This window comes from Apteryx rowi, unplaced genomic scaffold (assembly GCF_003343035.1).
Source record: "Apteryx rowi isolate R43461 unplaced genomic scaffold, aptRow1 scaffold_228, whole genome shotgun sequence".
NCBI classification, from domain to species: domain Eukaryota; kingdom Metazoa; phylum Chordata; class Aves; order Apterygiformes; family Apterygidae; genus Apteryx; species Apteryx rowi.
The window spans coordinates 851,710-870,749 of NW_020448619.1; the positions used below are offsets into that span (position 1 = coordinate 851,710).

At 34.9% G+C, this 19,040-nt stretch overlaps 1 protein-coding gene across 1 annotated transcript in view; it reads left to right on the forward strand.

Annotated features, from left to right (window-relative positions):
• Positions 1-19,040, forward strand: part of STXBP5L (syntaxin binding protein 5 like) — a 216,844-nt gene that overhangs the window by 85,602 nt on the left and 112,202 nt on the right. Inside the window, exons 3-4 of the mRNA XM_026065486.1 lie at positions 11,279-11,470; positions 16,431-16,565. Of these exons, the coding sequence (XP_025921271.1) occupies positions 11,279-11,470; positions 16,431-16,565 (327 nt within the window). The remainder of the gene's footprint in view (positions 1-11,278; positions 11,471-16,430; positions 16,566-19,040) is intronic.

Consider the following 19,040-nt stretch of genomic DNA (forward strand, 5'->3'; position numbering starts at 1 on the left):
ACACTGGATAGTTTGTGAATAATACTTCACTAACAGAATGCCTTTTTGTAGCCGTTAAGTCACAGCAACCTTTCTAGATTTACTTCTTCTTGTTCTGATTTGTTGTTAAAATATTTTGCCTCTTGTGAGGGATTATATAGGGTATGTTCTTGGGGACAAGCAAACTCCTAGAATTTTGTAGCACTGCTCAAATAATTCCAGGATATACTGTTTCAACATTAACAATATTAACTTGTTTCTTACAATTCATTGCTCCTTTACTTTGGCGCAAGCGTACAAGGAACACTGAAGAATAAGACATAATGGCAAATTGATGTTTTTGTTTTACAGCATAATACCTTGGACTTTTTAGAATATGATAGGTTTTTGCCTTGTAATCAAATGTAAAGTTACTATCTTAAATTCCTCCTCCTATAATTGGAAGGTAGATCAGAACATTAGGAACCTTCAAAAAAGCATAAATGTAAGCATTTAGTTTTAGTGCTTGGCCCCATACCAAGAGCTGTAATGATAAAACTGTTACTCAAAGACATTCTTGACAGTAGCATATGGCTTATACTATATGATTTGATGTTCTGTTTACAAATAGGAAGCAGAGGTAAAGCTTTTTGACTTGTGTGAATACTCCATAACAATGGCTTCCAAAACTCTTGAGGGATAACATTATGTAGATATTCCATAGATTCATCCCTCCCTTTACTTCTTTGACATCATAGAAGATGCCAGATTCATCTTCAGTGGACATTTTAGGCAAGATAGATAAATAACTCAGCTAGTGGGACTAGATGCTGTCTTTAGCAGCTATAATGAACATTAATATTAAACTGAACTACCAAGAACTATAATAGGCCTTAATTTTTTTTAATACAGTGAGAGCAGACTGCAGACTTCAGTAAGTATTACTTTAAATATAAAACAGTTTACACAGTTTTCCTGTGTAAGTTAAGTGATCATAGTTTAAAAAAAGAGGGGGGGGGAGGGGAACAGAGAGAAACCAGCAAGAAATAGGGTGAAATCCAGGTCTTTTAGGTTTGTGTGCATTAGTTTCATTTATGAATATGGTTGATCTCTAGTTTTTCCAAAGCTGAGCTAGTACAGTTGTGTTGTACATGACCTTGTGGGTAGCCTTCCTCTTTTTCATATTTCAGCCAGTGCTAATTGGCATATTACAAGTGAGCTAACAGCACTATATCAGTTTATGCATTCTCTCATTATACTCATCATACATAAATACAGTGTAAAAATTCTTTTGGGTCTTTAAATCCATCTTCATGCACTGAGCACAATTGCCATAACTATATTGTAAGTGTCCTCCATAGGGTAATCAGCAGGTGACAAAGTATGTATGACTGGCTTTGGGGCACAGATCTGTAACACTTCCTTCAGTGTAATGGGTATGCTGGCACAGAGGAAGAGCAGCCTTTTAACTCAGTGACTTTTAGAGTAATTCTCGGTCAGTTTTAACTTAATATTTAATTCATACATTGGTGATTTTGCGATATTTAAACAGGGTGGAAAAGGGTATTACTGCAATGCTTGGAAATAAAGAGGAAAAACAGAGACCTTCTAGGATCAAGTGACTTTTCTTTTGTGTGTTTGGTCTTTATTCTTTCCTGAGAGCAGTTAGAGCCTTGCTGTATCTTTGCAGGATTTTATATTCTGTGCTGGTAAGTGTTTGCTTCATCAAAATGACAGCAAGAGGCTATTAAATTAGTATTGGTGACTGGCTGTACATTCTCTGTACTATCTGAATCTGTACTTGTGTGTTAGACACTTGCAAGATCCTAAACTTGGATTATGTCTCATTCGCTATTCAAGGAACTGAATTCCTGTGATAGTTTGCCTGCTCATAAGTGAGGCACCTGATTTGTATAACTGCAAATTCTGTATTGTTTGTATACTTTCAAACTAGACGGACGTCTGTCATCAAGCATGAAAATAGTTAATAGGTTCAGTGCAGTGGCACTTCTGTGCTCTGTTACAATACAGATTCTAATTATAATTTTTATAAAGATGTTTTTCACAAAGAGAAAGTTTGTGGAAAGGATTTAAACTTTCCCAAGATGATGGTGATAGAAAAAATTGAGGAGTGCAAAAGAAGCCATGGTGTTGATAGTCATTCACTTCCACTTCTTGAAGAAGTTTTTACAGAACTTCCTGATGCAGAGATTTTTATTTTTTTTTTTGTCTTATGAAGCATTTATTGCCAAATAAATTAGTGAAAATTAGTATATTATGCTCAAGACAAGGCAAAAACTGAATGTTTTTTGGGAGTCTGTAAGCTATCTTTCAAAGTCCTAATGAGGGAGGCAGATATGAAGAGCCTGAAAAATATTTATTACAGACTTGCAAATCTAAATGGCATGGAATGATACAAAAATTACCCATTAAATTGCTGCATGGGAGGAAGATACACACAAAGATGAACTTCTCAGGATTGCAGGTACCTAAACAAAATTATTTTTTTTCTCCATTCATGTTACACAATTCAACAGAAAGCGAGTGTACAAAACATCAGCATCTTGAGGTCAAGAATCAGCAGTTTCAATGTGTTAAACTCATGAGATTATGGAATTTCACAGAAGTACAGTGAAAATTTACATAATTCCTAATATTTTCTCTTTAATGGGTCTTAAATATATGGGCATTCTGGTGGGCTAGAACTCAAGGGACTCCTCAATCTTGTTCCCTGCAATTACAGGCCAAGCATCTCATATAGTTCTTTTCATATAATGATCAAGCTATTCTATAACTATTCAATTTTAAGTCCACTACTCTTATTAGGGAAAATGGCTTTAGAACCTCCTCCCTCTGATGGCAAGAAACATTCCAGTTTCTAGAATAAATTTAATTTGTGGCTGGTTTATATCCATTTATTCTAGGATCCACAGTCTAATATCCACAGTCATGTATTTTAAATATTTTGTCTCTCTTCTTTGTACTTAAACAGCTCATTCATATCCATTCTCAACTTTTTTTTTTTTTTGCACTGCAAAAATCAAGATTCTGTGTTTTCCTTCATAAATTTGGTTCTTAATTCCCTTTTTTTCCTTATTGGTTGGTCTTCTCACATCAACTGTCACTGAGCTGATGACCAGGCAAGTAGAAGCATCCCATCTGTGCTATGGACTTTACCATTAGCATTTTCCTTGTTATGTCTGCAGGAATATGTTTTCTGATGCATAGCTAAATAACATCTTCCTTTTACATGACTACATTTCATCAGTGCTTGTTGTCTTGCTGTGATCAACTAATACATGCATTACACTTCACTGATATATATCTAACTACCATGGACCACTCTGCTTTTCAGTATAATCCTTCAAGAATGGAAGCAAAGCAGGACATATGAAATTGAAATGAACTTTTTCTATCACTTCCATACCATGAGTTCCAACACTAAAATGGAAGGTCTTACTCTTTGACGTTTGAGGCCTTACCCTTTCCACTTTAAATTTCATCCCATTTCCTGTACTCTATTAGTGCAGATTGTCCTTCCTCTGGAATACTGACCACCTAAAAGATGTCATAGAGTGATTGACAAGCTCACTTATGAAATTACAAGATCAGCCATAAGGCTAATCCTTGAGAACCTCTTAAATATCAAATAAAATATCTGCATTCCAGTAAAATCAAGAAGAAAATAGGCATTAGAAGTAGAGTTTTATAGTAATACTTCTTATAAATGCTTTATTTAAATCAACATATGTTAGATCTCCTACGATTACCTTGTCTAAAAATGTTTTCTTCTAGAATGAAATCAGGATATTGTGGAATAGTCTGCCATTGGTAAACTCATGTTACTTTTTAATCCTGTAATTCTGAGTGTCTTAAGTCTTGCATGTGAATGTCTAAGAGGCCTGTCATTCCTTAGACTGGTGTTTCACCCTCTGCCTTCATAAACATAGGTGCTATTTCTGATATTTTCTATAGCTGTAAACTGATAGGTATTAAAGATCCTTGTTACCACACTTGGAATTTCATTTATCTTCTCTTTTAGAATTTGGGGGTAGAATTTATCAAGGGCCCTTGATTTGCATCTACCTTGGGTGTAGTCATTTCCTTTCTTTGTAGTCCAGTTGGCTTCCCCACTTTACCATGGCTTTTCAAAATTTGTCCTTTTGAAACTCAAAACCTTAGTTAGTGTGCATTGTACATACCTGATCAATCCTACCCCCAATAGGGAAGAAAAACATGTTCTGAAATATTTCAGTTCTTGTGTTACCCAGCCACCTCTGATTGTCTGCCTGAGTAACTTGTTTGTGTTGGTTTCTTTCCTCAGAAAAATCCTTTAACTCTTAGCACTATTCATAATGTTGCTATAGTCTGCAAAACTTCAAATCTACACTAAGCAGTATGCTTGCTATTTCTAATAGCTTGTAGAAAATATATCATGCTTGTCATCAAATTTCCACTTTTTTGAGGCAACACAGGATGACATGTTATGTTGTTTTCCTAACAGCACCTGCATTGGCAAATTATCCTAAGGCCAGATTTGGATAGCAAAAAATAAAGTATATACACTCTGCCATATATTTATCAAGTGTTTTGAGGCCTTAGTTATAACAAATGAGAAGTCCACTATTGTAAAACAAAAATACATTATAACATAATTGTCATAGTTGGGTCATCTCCTTCATATCATACATACTTATATTAGACAACAGCACAAAAAGGTATCTTCAAAAATTTAAATAAGTTCAGATAGGAGTGTAAATTCCAAGTCAGTGTGGAATAGTCTACATTATCAGTTGGGTTTTTCAGGTTGCTCCAGTTACAGTATACTGTTACAGGAATTTGATTTTAATTTTACAGTTTACTACTGTCAAATTTTCAGATCTGAGTTTTAAGACATCTTCCATAACCTATCTTTTCCATGAAGTCATTTGGCTCTTGGAAACCGTATCACCCCTTTCCTGTTCAAGCACATGGCAACATTAAGCAGAATCCAATGCAATGATTTAGGATACTTTTCCTTCTGTCATGATAAACTCTGGGCATTATTCCAGTAAATCAAAAATAGAGCTAGTAATGTCAGTGTTGAGATTATCTCATTAAGCAGTACGTGAGCAAGAAGAGAAGAGAGACTACAGATTGCAGAAAAACATGGACCGTTAATCACAGAGTCCCTGTCTGCTGAAGCATAACAAACAATAACAGCTTGTCTCCAATAAGACTAGATGATTATAATTGATTGGAAAAAAAAAAAAAGGTTTGTATACACAGAAAATGTATACATGCATATAAAACTACAATTTTTTTTTTACTTAGGAGTCAATTACAATATTTTAATATTATCCTGTTAGAGATTCATTCGAAATAACAGTATTGATATAAAATAGCTTTTAAACTCCTCATAGTGAGAATGTGTAACATAAACACAGATTTCTGTATGTTGCAGCAAATTGTTTTGGGGATGAAGTGATGGTATATCTTTAGTTTACCTTTCTCAAAGCTATGCAAAGCCAAGCTGTTTAGCAGAAGGTAAGCTTCAACCTTTCATCTCTGAGCTAAGTCTCAAATTACTTTTTTGAAGCTATAAGATTGGGAAGCAAAAAATGCATTTTGGTTTTATAGCATCAGTGTTGGATGAAATGAAGGCAGAAACTATTCTTATTTTACCGGCTTTTTTAATGCAGTTTCTACAAAATCAATGAAGGAAATAAATCAAAAACTTTCTCTTTTGAGGATTCCACTCCACTCTTTCATCCTTTGTTTTTTGGCTTTCTTTTATTGCTAAGATGAAACAGAATGGCTATTATTGTGGACTGCATTGTCCATCACTGTCACAATGCTTGGTATTACAACTACATTTTTACTTAACCTTCAAAGAAATTGATGGAGAACAGGTGAAGTGCTATAAAAAAGAAACAGTGATTTCACAAGCCAACAGACAAGAGAAAAATCACGCGCATTGTCTTTCCCTTCAAGATGAAAGCAACAATCTAGTCTGATTGCCTACCCTGTTTCATTAATTTTCTCACTTCACTGATTTTTGTGGAACTTTTTTCAGCTCTGTTGTCTAAGGCCTTGAGCTGACATCAGAAACTAACTGGAAGACAATGGAAAGTAGGAAAGTGTGCTGCTTGCTTTCTGCATCGTCTTCCTGTTAAGGAAGCAAGTTTCCATGCTGAAATTACGTGTAGTTTCCCTGTCTTATTCCTTGGTTCCAAGCCCACTGGTTTTATCTGTTCAGTCCACTGGGTTACTGTTGTGTCGTGTTAAAGATCTAGTCAGGGGGAGCACGTCATGGTCAATGACCTGCTCCCACATACAAGAAATCACAAAGAGTTTACAATCAAAACCATAAAATGGGAGTTGACAAACAAGAGTGGCTCTCTGTTGTGCATTTGTCCCAGAGAGAGGAAAGTAGTTTTCTGTCATCCTGAACATGAAACAAGTTAGTAATAATACAGGCTACAGAAACTGTGATACTCTTGCAAGCTGGGGTTTTAAGAATGACCTTTAAATTGTTCTGCAGTTCTAGGAATGCCAGTTAAAATGATGCAGTGTTGCTATTGCAGGTAGCCATTGAGTTACTGAGGGTTTGGATTTAAGTGCTTGGTTTTTTAATTATAAGGAGGTATAGTGCAGCTGTCTTTTTGGATGTGTTATGATATATGAAATAGGACCAGATGATGTTTTATGGAGTTGTAAGAAAGTTAAGAAATAAAAGGTAAAAAATAGGAAATAAAATTGGTTAAATAAAAAAAAAAAAAAAGGACTAAAAAGGACTTGCTGCATACTTTATATTTTGGGTGTCCTTGTAAAGTGCTCTAATAACCTTGTAAAGTTTTATCTAAATGCACAGATACAGTCTGTACTAATCTCCAGGTTTATGCATTTAATCTAGTAAAATGTAGTGCATCTAATATATTTTAGAAAATGCATTTTCTGATTTGTCTAGGTTTTTTTTAAGTTTGAATTAACTGCTTGTAAATAATTTATGATAACACCCATTATAAATGCTCATACAGTTGCTACACTAACATTGTTTCAGGTGTAGTTAACATAAGCATATGTGCCTTAAAACAAGTATTTATGGAATGCTGTAAACTACTATTTGTAGTTGTGACTGTAAACTTACTTGAAATAGTAGGCTCACAACTGAAGAATAGCCCTAACTTTAGGCTTATGGAGTTATTTCATCCGTCCAGAAGTTTTGCATAGGAACTTATCACTTCTGAAGAAACAAGAAGCATAACCTGCTTTTATTCAGAACCATTTTAATAGGAAAGAAGAAGGAAAAAGAGCTGAAAATATTACTGATAATGCTTTGCTTTGCTCTTTATATTTTAGCTTCTAATACTTTAAAGGATTCCAAATGCTTCAGAATGTGCCAGTAGTTCCAAAAAGAAATCCAGCTAATGATAAAAACAAAATGTTTTGAGAAAGAAACATTTTATGCACATTTTTTACTGCTTCTTGTATTCCTTTTTCTTATTCTTGTAACTTGTTTAAGTAAAATATTTCAGGTAACGGATACCATGAAAAACACAGGTCTGCCTTAAACACTTCAAAAGCAGCAGTGGACCACCAGCCAGTTGACAAGCCTAAATAATTTATTGCAGAATAGCTGCAAATGCTTTTTTGCTTTATCAAAACAAATCAATATCTGTAATATCCATTAGCACAATTTAGGCTATTTTCTTAAAATAAAACTGCAAAGACATTAAGTCAAAATGTTTTTTCAACACTCTTTCCAAATAGTTTTTATGGAAACTGTGTATATAATTAACTGTGTTAATTATATACAGTGCTTTCACAAATAGAAGAATACTTTATTTTGTTTCAGATCTTTATATTGAAATTATATTTTAGAGAGATAATTCTGATTTGTTGTACTTCAGCATTTGTAGGGAATCTTCCTTCACTGGAATTCCTTAAATCAAGAGAGATATCTTTTAAGATGTTCTAGATCAAGCAGTAATTAATTTGAAGAAATCCTACAGTCCTTATTAAGCAGAAGATATGAGCCCCAAATGTTTATTTCTTATCTTACAATCTACACATGAAATTACTACTGTTGTGCAAATAACGACTGTGATGAATACTCGTAGCTAACACGCTGTAAAATAGAGACAAATAAAATTGGTTTGTGAATTGATCAGATGTTGAATAATCCGAGATACCATACTTGAAAGGGGCATTGGCAAACAGATGTATGGCACCTTCTCAGTATGGGATTAGACTAGAAAGTAGCTGCTACCACTGCTTAGATTACATATTTGTGGGGGCAATCCACTTTACCATCTCATTCTTTAAAACATTGTTCTCTACAGACTACCCTGCCCCTTTAACATTCTAAGACTAAGTGATGTCTTCAAGTGGTCCTGTTGCTGTAAGAATTGACAATTCAGTCAGCAAATAACCACAGTAGCCTATAGGCTGAACAATAAGTTGCTAATTGTCAACAGTTTGACTTTCATTAATAAGCTACAATTTATTGCTACAAATGATTCACTGAGCAGTTATAAATAGTAAGCAAATGCAGAGGAGTCACATTCAGCTCATGATTAATTTGATGGGAAAATAGAAGTTCTAATTATTATACTGGTCATTAAATATTCTTCACCCACTCTGTACTCTCATAATCTGTAATTGTAGGGTATACACTGTGGTCATAAAACAATAAAGAATAATTTTGAGTGGTCTATATAACAGCTGGAAAAATCTAGAGATGATAATGTTTGTGCAATGTTTTCAAAATATAATTTTCCTTAATACTGCTTTTGTGTCCAGAAATCTGCAAATAATAATGGGGTTTTATACTGCAATGCCTTTGTTATGCTGTCATCAGCATCTAACACAAGTTATGTAGTGTGTTTTCAGCTCTGCTTATATTTCTCCTATGTAAGTAATTAAAACATAAGATAAGAAGGAGCAATTAATGTTAATCCAAAACAAAGATTGACTGACAATGTTAGAGGAAAATATACTTGGAACATAGAAGGTTATTCTTAATTTAAATTACAGCCAAATCGCACTTAAACAAAGATGGACCAAAAAGATCAGTGTCAAAGGCGTGTTTGATTCATTCTGCTAGGATCACTATCAACTCTGATTCATCCATCTCAGTATTTTTCCAAATTTGTTTCAAGAAAATATTGCAGATATACAAAAACAAAATCAAGCTTTATATTTCCCTCTTAATGTGCATTAAATTTCAGTTCTGGCATACTGGTTTTCCAATTTAATTTTGATTTGTTCCTCATGTCACATAACTACTGTTTTTTAACTATATTATGGTCATTACCAGCCTGTCTCTGGTTAGTACTGAAGTAATCACCATTAGCTATGAATTTTTGATCTCCCAATCTCTCCTTTTTCCTTTTTCCAGCTAAGGATGTAATAAGCGATGAGGAACACCACCTTTTTTATAATAAAACTTGATTTGGATTATTTTGATCATTGCTGATGCACAAGCATGTGAAAAATGAATATTTGTCAAATATTTTATTGACCGTAGGACTAAAAAGTGATGAGATATATAAGCAAAAAATACATCTGTTGATAACTGAGCAGTGTTTTCCCTTACTTAGTTTATACTTTCTTTTTTTCTAGAAAAGTCCCTGATTCCATGCCAAGAATTCCATGCCTTTTTGTGGTTTTCTTTCTGTTCAAATTATGATGAAATTACCATACTGATCTAGCTTGCCTGACTGGGACTACTATAAATGTTTGGATTGACCTTCTGTAGTATGTGGAGAATACGGTTTGAATGAAAGAAAGCTTTATGTTGTGATATGGTGTCACCAAGACCCTGAAATGAAAAACTGTCCAGATGTATTGAGTTGCTCTATATTTCATCTGATTCTGAGTCATGCAAGTTATTAATTAAAAGTATTTCCTATATTCTTATGTCAACCTTAACCACTGTGCACATACGTTAACTAAATTAAACTAAATGTTTAAATTAAACATTGGGGTTCTAATAACAGAGTTCGTCTTGGATTTTTGCCTTCCTAGGACTTCCTGGTAAATAGTCTCTCTGCTGCAGGGGAAACACTGTTATCATTACTAGGGGCAGACACAGCTCTGATCTATCTGGGGAGCTGCACAGCCATCTGGCTGCAAACACATCATGTGATATGGAGGGCAGACTGCATGGATTACTGCTAACGCACATGTCCTTTACACACCTTAACTATTCAGATGATTAAAATGTACAGAAATCCTCCATATGGTTTTTCATTTTCTAAATAATCAAATCTATATATCAGCTGTTTTAATCATTTATTTTAAGGAAGTTGCTTTTTGAAAACTGTATTCTGAAAATCATTCTATTTTCTCAATTTTTTTTAATTCAGAAACAGTTTAGATAAATATATTGAAGTTGTAAAATAAATTTAGACATTTGAATTCTAACTAATCTTTAACAATATACTACTAGATCCTTCAAGGTTGCATTTTTGGAAAGTACTTACATAGCTGATGAGCTCTGGTGTTCTGTGTAGTCCAGGGAGAAGAAAAAATACCTCCAGAGGACAACTAACTTAAGTTCTCTGAATGATCTGCTGGAGACAACTAATTGTCTTCATTGCCTATACGTATAGCTTGGGCTTCTGTTTAGGCATTTCAGGTAGGCTACCGACTTGTTAGACTGCATGAATACCTGTCTAAATGTATTTGTATGCATTTTGTGACTTAAAGCAATAATTTCAGCAATAACACCTGCTTGTGAACCCACTGAAAAGCAGCCAGGGCAATCTGTTTTCAGCCACTGAAGAATGAAGGGAACTGACTAGACGGGTCTGGCCTTATTTGCATGTCAGTGAGGACATTTTGTGTTATTCAAAAAAGCCAAAAGGTTAAAGTGGGGAGGAGACTTGAAATAACATTTTTGCTTGCTGATGTAGGGAGAAGAGGACTGCATATAAAGTCACAAGGCACCCTAGGCAGCTGTAGATGTCACTGCTGGTGTGAAGAAATCTTACACAGGTCAAAAGGCAAGGCCTTCTCTAGTGCTTTTTCTCTGCTGCTGTGAAGGTTGAGTGAGGGTTGCACAGGCCACAGATTTCTCTCTAAAAAGAGCTGTTTTAAAAGAGGACCTGATAGAACAGCAGCCAGTCATTAGCTAGTACCAAGGATGATGGCTAGTTTATCAGGTGGCAATCAACTATTGGTGTTGACCAGCTGAGGTGAGTAACATATTAGTAGAGAGCACAGAAAGCATCAGATTAAATCAGGCACTGTGGAGATGATCCCTTGAGCCAGAAGGGAAGTTGTAATCACTAACTAAAAGTTAGAGTTGTGAGATCAGCATAATCTTTTTAAGAAGAAGATCAACTTTCTCAGCAGAAGGACTTATCCATGTTTGGGCACCAATGCACTGTGAATTGGGTCTAAGACTGTGGCTAGATAGCTTAGTAGTCACTCAAAGCTGCAAGAAGAGGCTGGGCCAGGACCATGGCTGGTGTGCCTTGCAGCTAGTAGGCTTGCTTGCTGTCAGTTATTTACATTTCCCAAGGTAATGCTCTGTCATCTCTCATTTTCCTCTTCTCCCTCTCCTTAAGTTCTATTTAAACTCTCTTTCTGTAAGCCTACTGAATAAGTAGATTGCATCTTTTTTGAGAACCCAGATGGTGTAATTTGGTTTGGTAGGTTTCCGAGGGGGGATTTGAGCTGATGGTTGTTTTTAGTGGGAACTTTTAGAAAGTGAACCCTTTTTGCTGCTAGTCAATGCCTGATAGAAGAGCTGTTATGTGTTGTATACTTGTCTATACTTAAGATTATCAATGGGGGGGAAGACATGTGTTAATATGAATTCAGTTGCAGTTTTGATCTCAAGGAATGAGAAAGTAAATAATGGAATTGGACAAACTGTTTATTCAAAAAACATTTTAACAAAAATGCTATGTATTTCTCCCCCACCACAGCCCCCAGGAAAAATGTTTCAGGAAACTTGTTCATATAGAAAAATGGAAAAACAGAAATAACAAAGCAGCAGGAAATGTTCTGGACATTATCTTTTATATTTCTAAGAGCAATATAATTTCCCTTTACTTTTCAATATTGCTGCAAGAAAGATGATATTAAGCCATCTAAATGTTTTACTAGTGTATCAGGGCATGTAGCAGTCTAATTATTAAAAACTTCTATTATTCTACTAAGATGTAATTTTAGTTTTTTTGGTCAGAATTCTTAGTCTGTGATTTTTCTTAAAAAAATTCCTCTCAAGATTTGCTACTCAGGAATAATATATTTCTTTTTAAAATGAGGTTTAAATTTTTGTCTTAGCAGTTTTTGATGATGTTGCATTAAATTATGTCACTATTTCTCATAGCTTAAATAAAAATCCTGAAAACATTTCTAAAATTATCTAATGAATTTTTGCATAATAAATTCTGATTTAGGTGTTTTATTTGGCACTTGTTAATTTTTATTACATTTTATATCCTGCTTTGTGTTTGGAATACCTTGAAAAACTGATACAATGTTCCAGTCTATTTTTGGCTGCACAGAAACTCCTTTCATGGTATCAGTCCATACTTTTTACTATATCTTATAATGGCCAATGAGATTCATATTGGTTTTGCTGCTGTTTACCATCTGGCTCCTAAGAATGTAGAATATCCACAGCTGTTGTTGATCTCCTGTAAGTGGTCAATGTTGAGCAAATTCTCAGGACTCCATTTAATCAGGTTTCATGTTATCTCACTCAGATTGACAACCTGTTTGACTAAGTTTAGGCAGAAGCACTTCATACTTGCATAAACCACTACAATTCATGCTTGCTTAATATGAAAATCAGTTGTGTTCCCCCGCCCAGTTAGTTGACTGGCTTTTGTACAGGCATCAAAAGACACGTTAATTTGCTTGGGGGATGTATGACTAATAGAGGGATGCCTTTTTTCCGCAGTGAAAACTACAGTATGAGATTTCAGTGTTTTCTCTTGAAGAAATCGTTACATAACTGTAGTACTTACTGAAATAGAAGATTTCTATTATGAATCTGAGTCAAAGCTTTCAAGCCTTAAAGTCAAGTTAATATTTTCTGTAAAACAAAATTCAATAATACCATAAAACAGTTTGCATTCAATTTATATAATGTTAAGGAAACTACTCCAGAAAAGTGCATAGTTTTCTGAGAAAGTGAAAATCATTTGACTTTGGTGAAGCCTAAAAATGCATTGTATTACAATGTCTAATAATGTCCTATGCATTAATATGCTTTTAATTTCTAAAATATTTGTAAGTTTGTTACATGTGGTCAGTCTGATAGCTTGGATAACTTGCTTACAATTATATTACTGTAGTGGAAAAACAGGATGTTTTAAGTATATTTTGGCATTTTCTCAGTTGTTTTAATTTCATATTATATTCATATTGGACTTCATTTTATACTGTGCTCTTGAAGGACAAAGAGAGACATACAGAGATGTCTATGTTTCCATCCTGATCACTGTTTTTTGTTGTCTTTTTTTAGACATATGGATTTTCTCTAGGGGGATAGCGTTTTCTTATCAGCTCACATATTGTAAAAGGTGGTGTTTGATAATGTGTAGTAACAATTTTGGTAAACAATGAAGTCTTATACTGTAGTCTTCATTGTGGAAGAAGGAATATGCAGAATATTTTCTCATCTGGCTGTCCCATAAATTTAACAAAACAAAGTAAGATTATTTAAGAAGAAATACCTGAGTTTAAGACAGCACTAGACTTTATGGTCATTGTCTTTGTTTTTAAGCAACACCTTCTTCTCTTCTGGTCATACTACATATCCAGACCTAGCAGCCACTTGTGTCTGGGATTTCAGCTTGGCCGCATCAGAAAACAGGAGTAGTAACTGCGGGCCAGTGATTGATGCTCTGGTTTGATCATGCTCTTAAAGCAGGACCTTGCTCTTGAAACGTTGCTCTTGAATTTTCAAACCCAAGGTGGGCAAATGGAGGAAATGCAATAGTTGGGCAATTAGACTTCCATTTGAAGGTTGAGGTTGCAGTACATGCTGGAGATCGTAACTGAGAACTATTAGAAGCAAATTTCAAAAATGAAAAATAGCAAGCAAAAGCAGTGTTGCATTGTGTCAGAGGTGATTTTGAGTCTTTGTTCATCATCGAGATATTGGACTCAGGCTTGTGCTTTGGAGATCTATTTTATTGCAGTACACCATACTGGCTTGTGAATGGGTTTGTCAGAATAATGAAAATTACTGTGGTTCTATGTGGTCTTAAACCTGCTAACTTGATGACACAAATGCAAGAATTTGGAGTAGCAGCATTCAAGTCAACTAGGGTTCACTCTGTCACTCATGAGTCATCTATCAGTCATTAGACAGCTTTCACCACTTTCAAAGTCACAATTTTTTTTCTCTTCCTGTAATTTAACAGTTTACTACAAACAAGTGCTGAATAAGCATTAGTGTGAGGTGGTTAAGAGGATTAATCAACCAGGCATCCAGGGAGCTTTTTACATGGGACTGGAACCTAATAAAACATGCATGTGCCACAAACGGTTTGGAGTACAAGAGAGAAAAGCAGAGCTAGTATAGAAACTAGAAAAATAAAAATTTGGTCTAAATTTGAATCTGACCAGAAGTCTAGCAACTGGTGCTTCTGAAGAGAAAGAAATTGAGTTGTTTAGCTTAAAGAAGAAAAGGATCAGGGAAGAAACGAAAACTTCATATTTGTGAAAATCTTCACATTGTAAAACTGCAAAGTGGGAAGGGTAATTTTTTCTTTGTATCTGTTATGAACGGAACAATAAAGCTAAGGGCTTAAGTTCCAGCAAGCAAAATGTAGGGGGATACTCCTTCTGCAATTATTTGTTTCAGATTTTTGTTGATCTGACTTCGCCCACAACACAAATACTAAGTTGCTGCTTGAAGACATTTTAATTTATACACACTAAGCTGTAATTCCCATTCTGAAAGCCATTCTCTTGAAAAACTTGATTCTCTTCCTGCTAAAGGCAGTGGAATCATTGCCATAATTAGACCACTAATAGTAAAATGTACCCCTGTGCAGATGGACAGAACAAAGCCTGTATCACATTTCAGTCTCATTTGAATCAACAGAACAGGGTATATGTGAAAGGTAAGTCTTGTGCTGGAGTCCTTATTTAGTGATTATTTTCCCCATAAATCAGGATTTGAAGACCGCATCTCTCAACTACATTCAGTCTAGAATGATATATAAAGTAAAAATACATTTTGCTCACTTTAATGCATTCAACAGTAAATGTTCTGACACATGAGCAGATACTTTGAAAACTGTAAAACGATTCAAATACTTCGTAGAATCTTTCTGTTTGGTGAGAGGCCCGTACAGGAAACAATTACAGAAAATATGTGAAATCTGTATTAATGTTAAACAAATCCTTTAATTCAAAGGGTGGCAAATGCTCTTCTACTCAGAGGACTTTACATATTTAAGGTTAGATTACTGGAAGATAGCCAGCACTCCTCTCATTCTTTTATAATGAATTCAAAAAGATTGCTATACCATAAGAATATAACTTGGAATTATATATGTTCATGAATACTGTTCATAGTTTGTTTGGTTTTTTTTCAAGGATAAAAATTATTGCATAGCCATTAACTCCAGCTTGTATACCAAAGCTAGAAATAGTTTGCTTGTGGAATTGACTGATAAATGTAATCATGTATGGCATACCAAGCAAAATACCTGCTTTTTGTCAAAACTCCTGAGGCTATACCATAAGATCAGATGATATTTCAGTCTGTGTAGGTAGCATGTGTTCAATTAGATTTCAGCCGCAAATGGTTTTGTATTTTATGTGGAATCAGTTTTGTTTGAATGTGAGTACTGTAACATTAAACAAACCTGAATATACTCATTCATCATACCTGTGAAAACTTTTACGTATTATCCTGAGAAATTAACAAGACATCCAAACTAATACAGCACTGGTTTATCACCCTGTAAGAATGATATGAATGTTGGATTCAGAGCATATATCATATAATGCTTAACTGCACTTGGCAATGCTCTGTCTAGTGCCCTACTCTCCCAACCAGCAGCCAATAAAGTGAATCTTTTCTTGTGTGAATGATGGTGTTACACTTCTGTTGTTCAAAATGTTAATCATGCTGATGTCCCATTAACTTTGTTGAATGGGAAGAATAGCCTATTGTAAGGATGAAGATAAGAAAGCCTAGCTTGAGAATCTTGGATACTTTCATAGTGTGATTTGCTTATTCATGGAGATAATGTAACTGGTGTGCTCAAGTGCTATGGTTCTTTTTGCCTGCCCTTACTACAGGCAGGCAGGATGGCCCTTTTTGGTTTCAGGTTTTCTGGTGTGATTTTCCTGCAGATGACCTGCAAAAACTGCACTTGCTGAAAACTGCTGCCCAGCCTTTCCTCAAATTTTAAAATGCAAAGGACACTTATTTCATCTGTAAATGTGTTGAAAATATTGTTGATGCAGTATTTAGTCACTTTTTTTTCTTTTTTCCTTTACAGGATTACTTACTGCCATCTACCTTTCCAGAGTAAATGGCTTTATGTTGGAACAGAGAGGGGAAATACACACATTGTAAATATTGAGTCCTTCATTCTTTCTGGATATGTTATCATGTGGAACAAGGCAATAGAACTGTAAGTGCAGATTTTTTTGCATTTGTGTCTATAGACAGCTGCCTGCAATATGAAAATGGCCACAGATTCCTTTCTAAGAATAATTTGTTTTTACAGATATTTACAAGTCTCTTAAAAGCCTTTTATTTTAACGAAAGCCTGTACGGTATTAATTGTTTGTTATGGGACTTTAGGAAATTAGATATATGATTATGTATTTATATTCTTGAGTTACGTGGGAACCTGTATAACTCTCAAGTTTGATTAAATACAGATAATCATGATCTCTCAAATTCAGACTTTACTGTTTTTATCAGTATAGTTTGATCTCTTCCAAACATCCTCAGAAGAGAATAATGGAGCATATTGGTCTTCAGACTCTATGTATAACTTTTCTTCATTGAATTGTAGAATAATTTATACTGGAAGGGCCTTCTGGAGGTCTCTAAACCAAGCTGCTGCACAAAGTAGGGCTAATCTGAAAGTTAAATCAGGCTCATCAAAACCTGATGATCTTCATGAAAAGTTGCTGATGAACTAAAAGGGAAGGTAATGAGCAGCTTTTGGTGGCTGTCAAATGCCAGTTCTCTGACAGGCTAACTCAGCTTGTGTGTGCAGTGTATATGAAATGGAGGGAGATGTGCAAGAGTCTGACTGGGATGAATCTGGTTCTTGCCAGTAAAAGCCTCAGTATAAATGAAAAAGTACTTCTCTGCTATTTCCTCTGTGAAATTCCAGCAAACAGAAGTGCTGCAGACAAACTCTTAGTATTTCACTCAGTTTCAGAGACATCTGCTTCATGTTGTGAGGAACCTGTAACCTTAGGTAGTAAACTGAAATTAATCAAGCTCAGTGGACCAAGACATTAGCATCCAAGAATAAGTTTACAGGCCTCCTACCTTTCAGTGGTGGCTCTAATTCTCTATTTCAAGCAGAGATCACATTGTTAGCAGTCAGTTTTCTCCAAAACACTTTCTTTTCCCTTGTTTCCTCTATAATTATTGACTTCTTACTATTCACTGTGTCCACCAGGCTGACAAAACTGATACCCCTTTTTACTTCTTCTGCCCTGCCCCTACCACACTGCATAGGCACAGTCATAAAAAGTCTGATTTTCTCTTCAAGGGAGATAAATTCAAGGATTCAAGTGGTTATCAGGGTTCATACAGTCTTCTGGTAAAACTTTTGTCCTTTTCTGAATTTTAGAATGTTTGTTTGTCTTCCTTTTGTAAAACTTTGCTCAGCGCTGCTCAGTAGCTTCAGTTGAAAAATTATTGCTGGAAAAATGTGGTTTAATTCAGAATTAATATGTTCATTTTGGTGATTTTTTTTTTTTTCAGGATGGAAGTATCTTAATTATTTCCTCTTTCTCATTTTGCTTTGATAATGTTAGTATATTTAGATTTTTTTTTTTAAGTATTATATGCATTATGTTGGGTATATAATGTCTTGGAGAATTTGAGAACAACAGATTTTTGTTTTGTGAATGTTTGGAATTTTTCTTCCTCCAGAGATTAGAATGCCTTTCTTCTGCATAGAAACCAATTTCAAAACTTAAGTTTTTATGAAATGGGATTTTTCTTCCTAATTAATTCAAAACTCTTTTGCATAAGTCTTTTCTTTCTTTTTTTTATGGCTACAATATAGTTCTTTTATTGAAAAATGATTGGAATGATGCTTTTATTCAATGAAAAAGTATGTGGGATGCAAGGGCTGCTTACTAATGAGCTTCAGTACTGAGTTGCTGAGATAGGCTAGATGCTGGGCAAGAGGCTACCTCCCGGGAACCTTTTGGTAAACAAGTAGCCTCTCCTGAATTTCTTCACTGTTTTGGCTATGCAAAAGTATGTTGATGTTTTCTGATTTTTTTTTTTCTTCCAAAAAATTGTTAAAGACAATAACAACATAATACAGATATGCCTTGTCACCTCAAGTACTCAGAGATATCAAATGGTTACCATAATCATTTCTTCTTCTAAAAAAACCTGTAGTTTGTCACGTACCACTTTGGTGACAGTTGAGTACAAGTATTCATTCATTACTGCTTTTAGTTCTATCAGTCTTTCAAGTGTACCTTGATCCCTGTAAGCAGTGTGCTAGTCTAAGAAGGCTGTCTCCTCTTCTACTTCTTGATATTGGATGGGGGAAGTTGTCCTTACCTGTAAATACACAGGTAGATACTGGGATGCTGTATGTCTTCAGATTAGTTTCTCTGTATTTAAGTGATAGGCTGCTGGGGGATAATGGTGATGCTTACCGCAGCAGGCACTTTAACAGATGCTATAGCACTGCTGACATTGAAACTAGGTAACTTTTCCTGGTAAAGTAACTTGAACTCTGTCTGGAATATGGCATAAGATAATAACAGACTATCATGTCTCTTCCACAGTACTATTGCTTTCTTGTGGGAAAAGCGTAACTTAAATTACCTTTTAAATTGAATGTTATTAACTCTAGGTGCATTTCATGAGGATGGGCTTTTGGTAGTAGACTTTC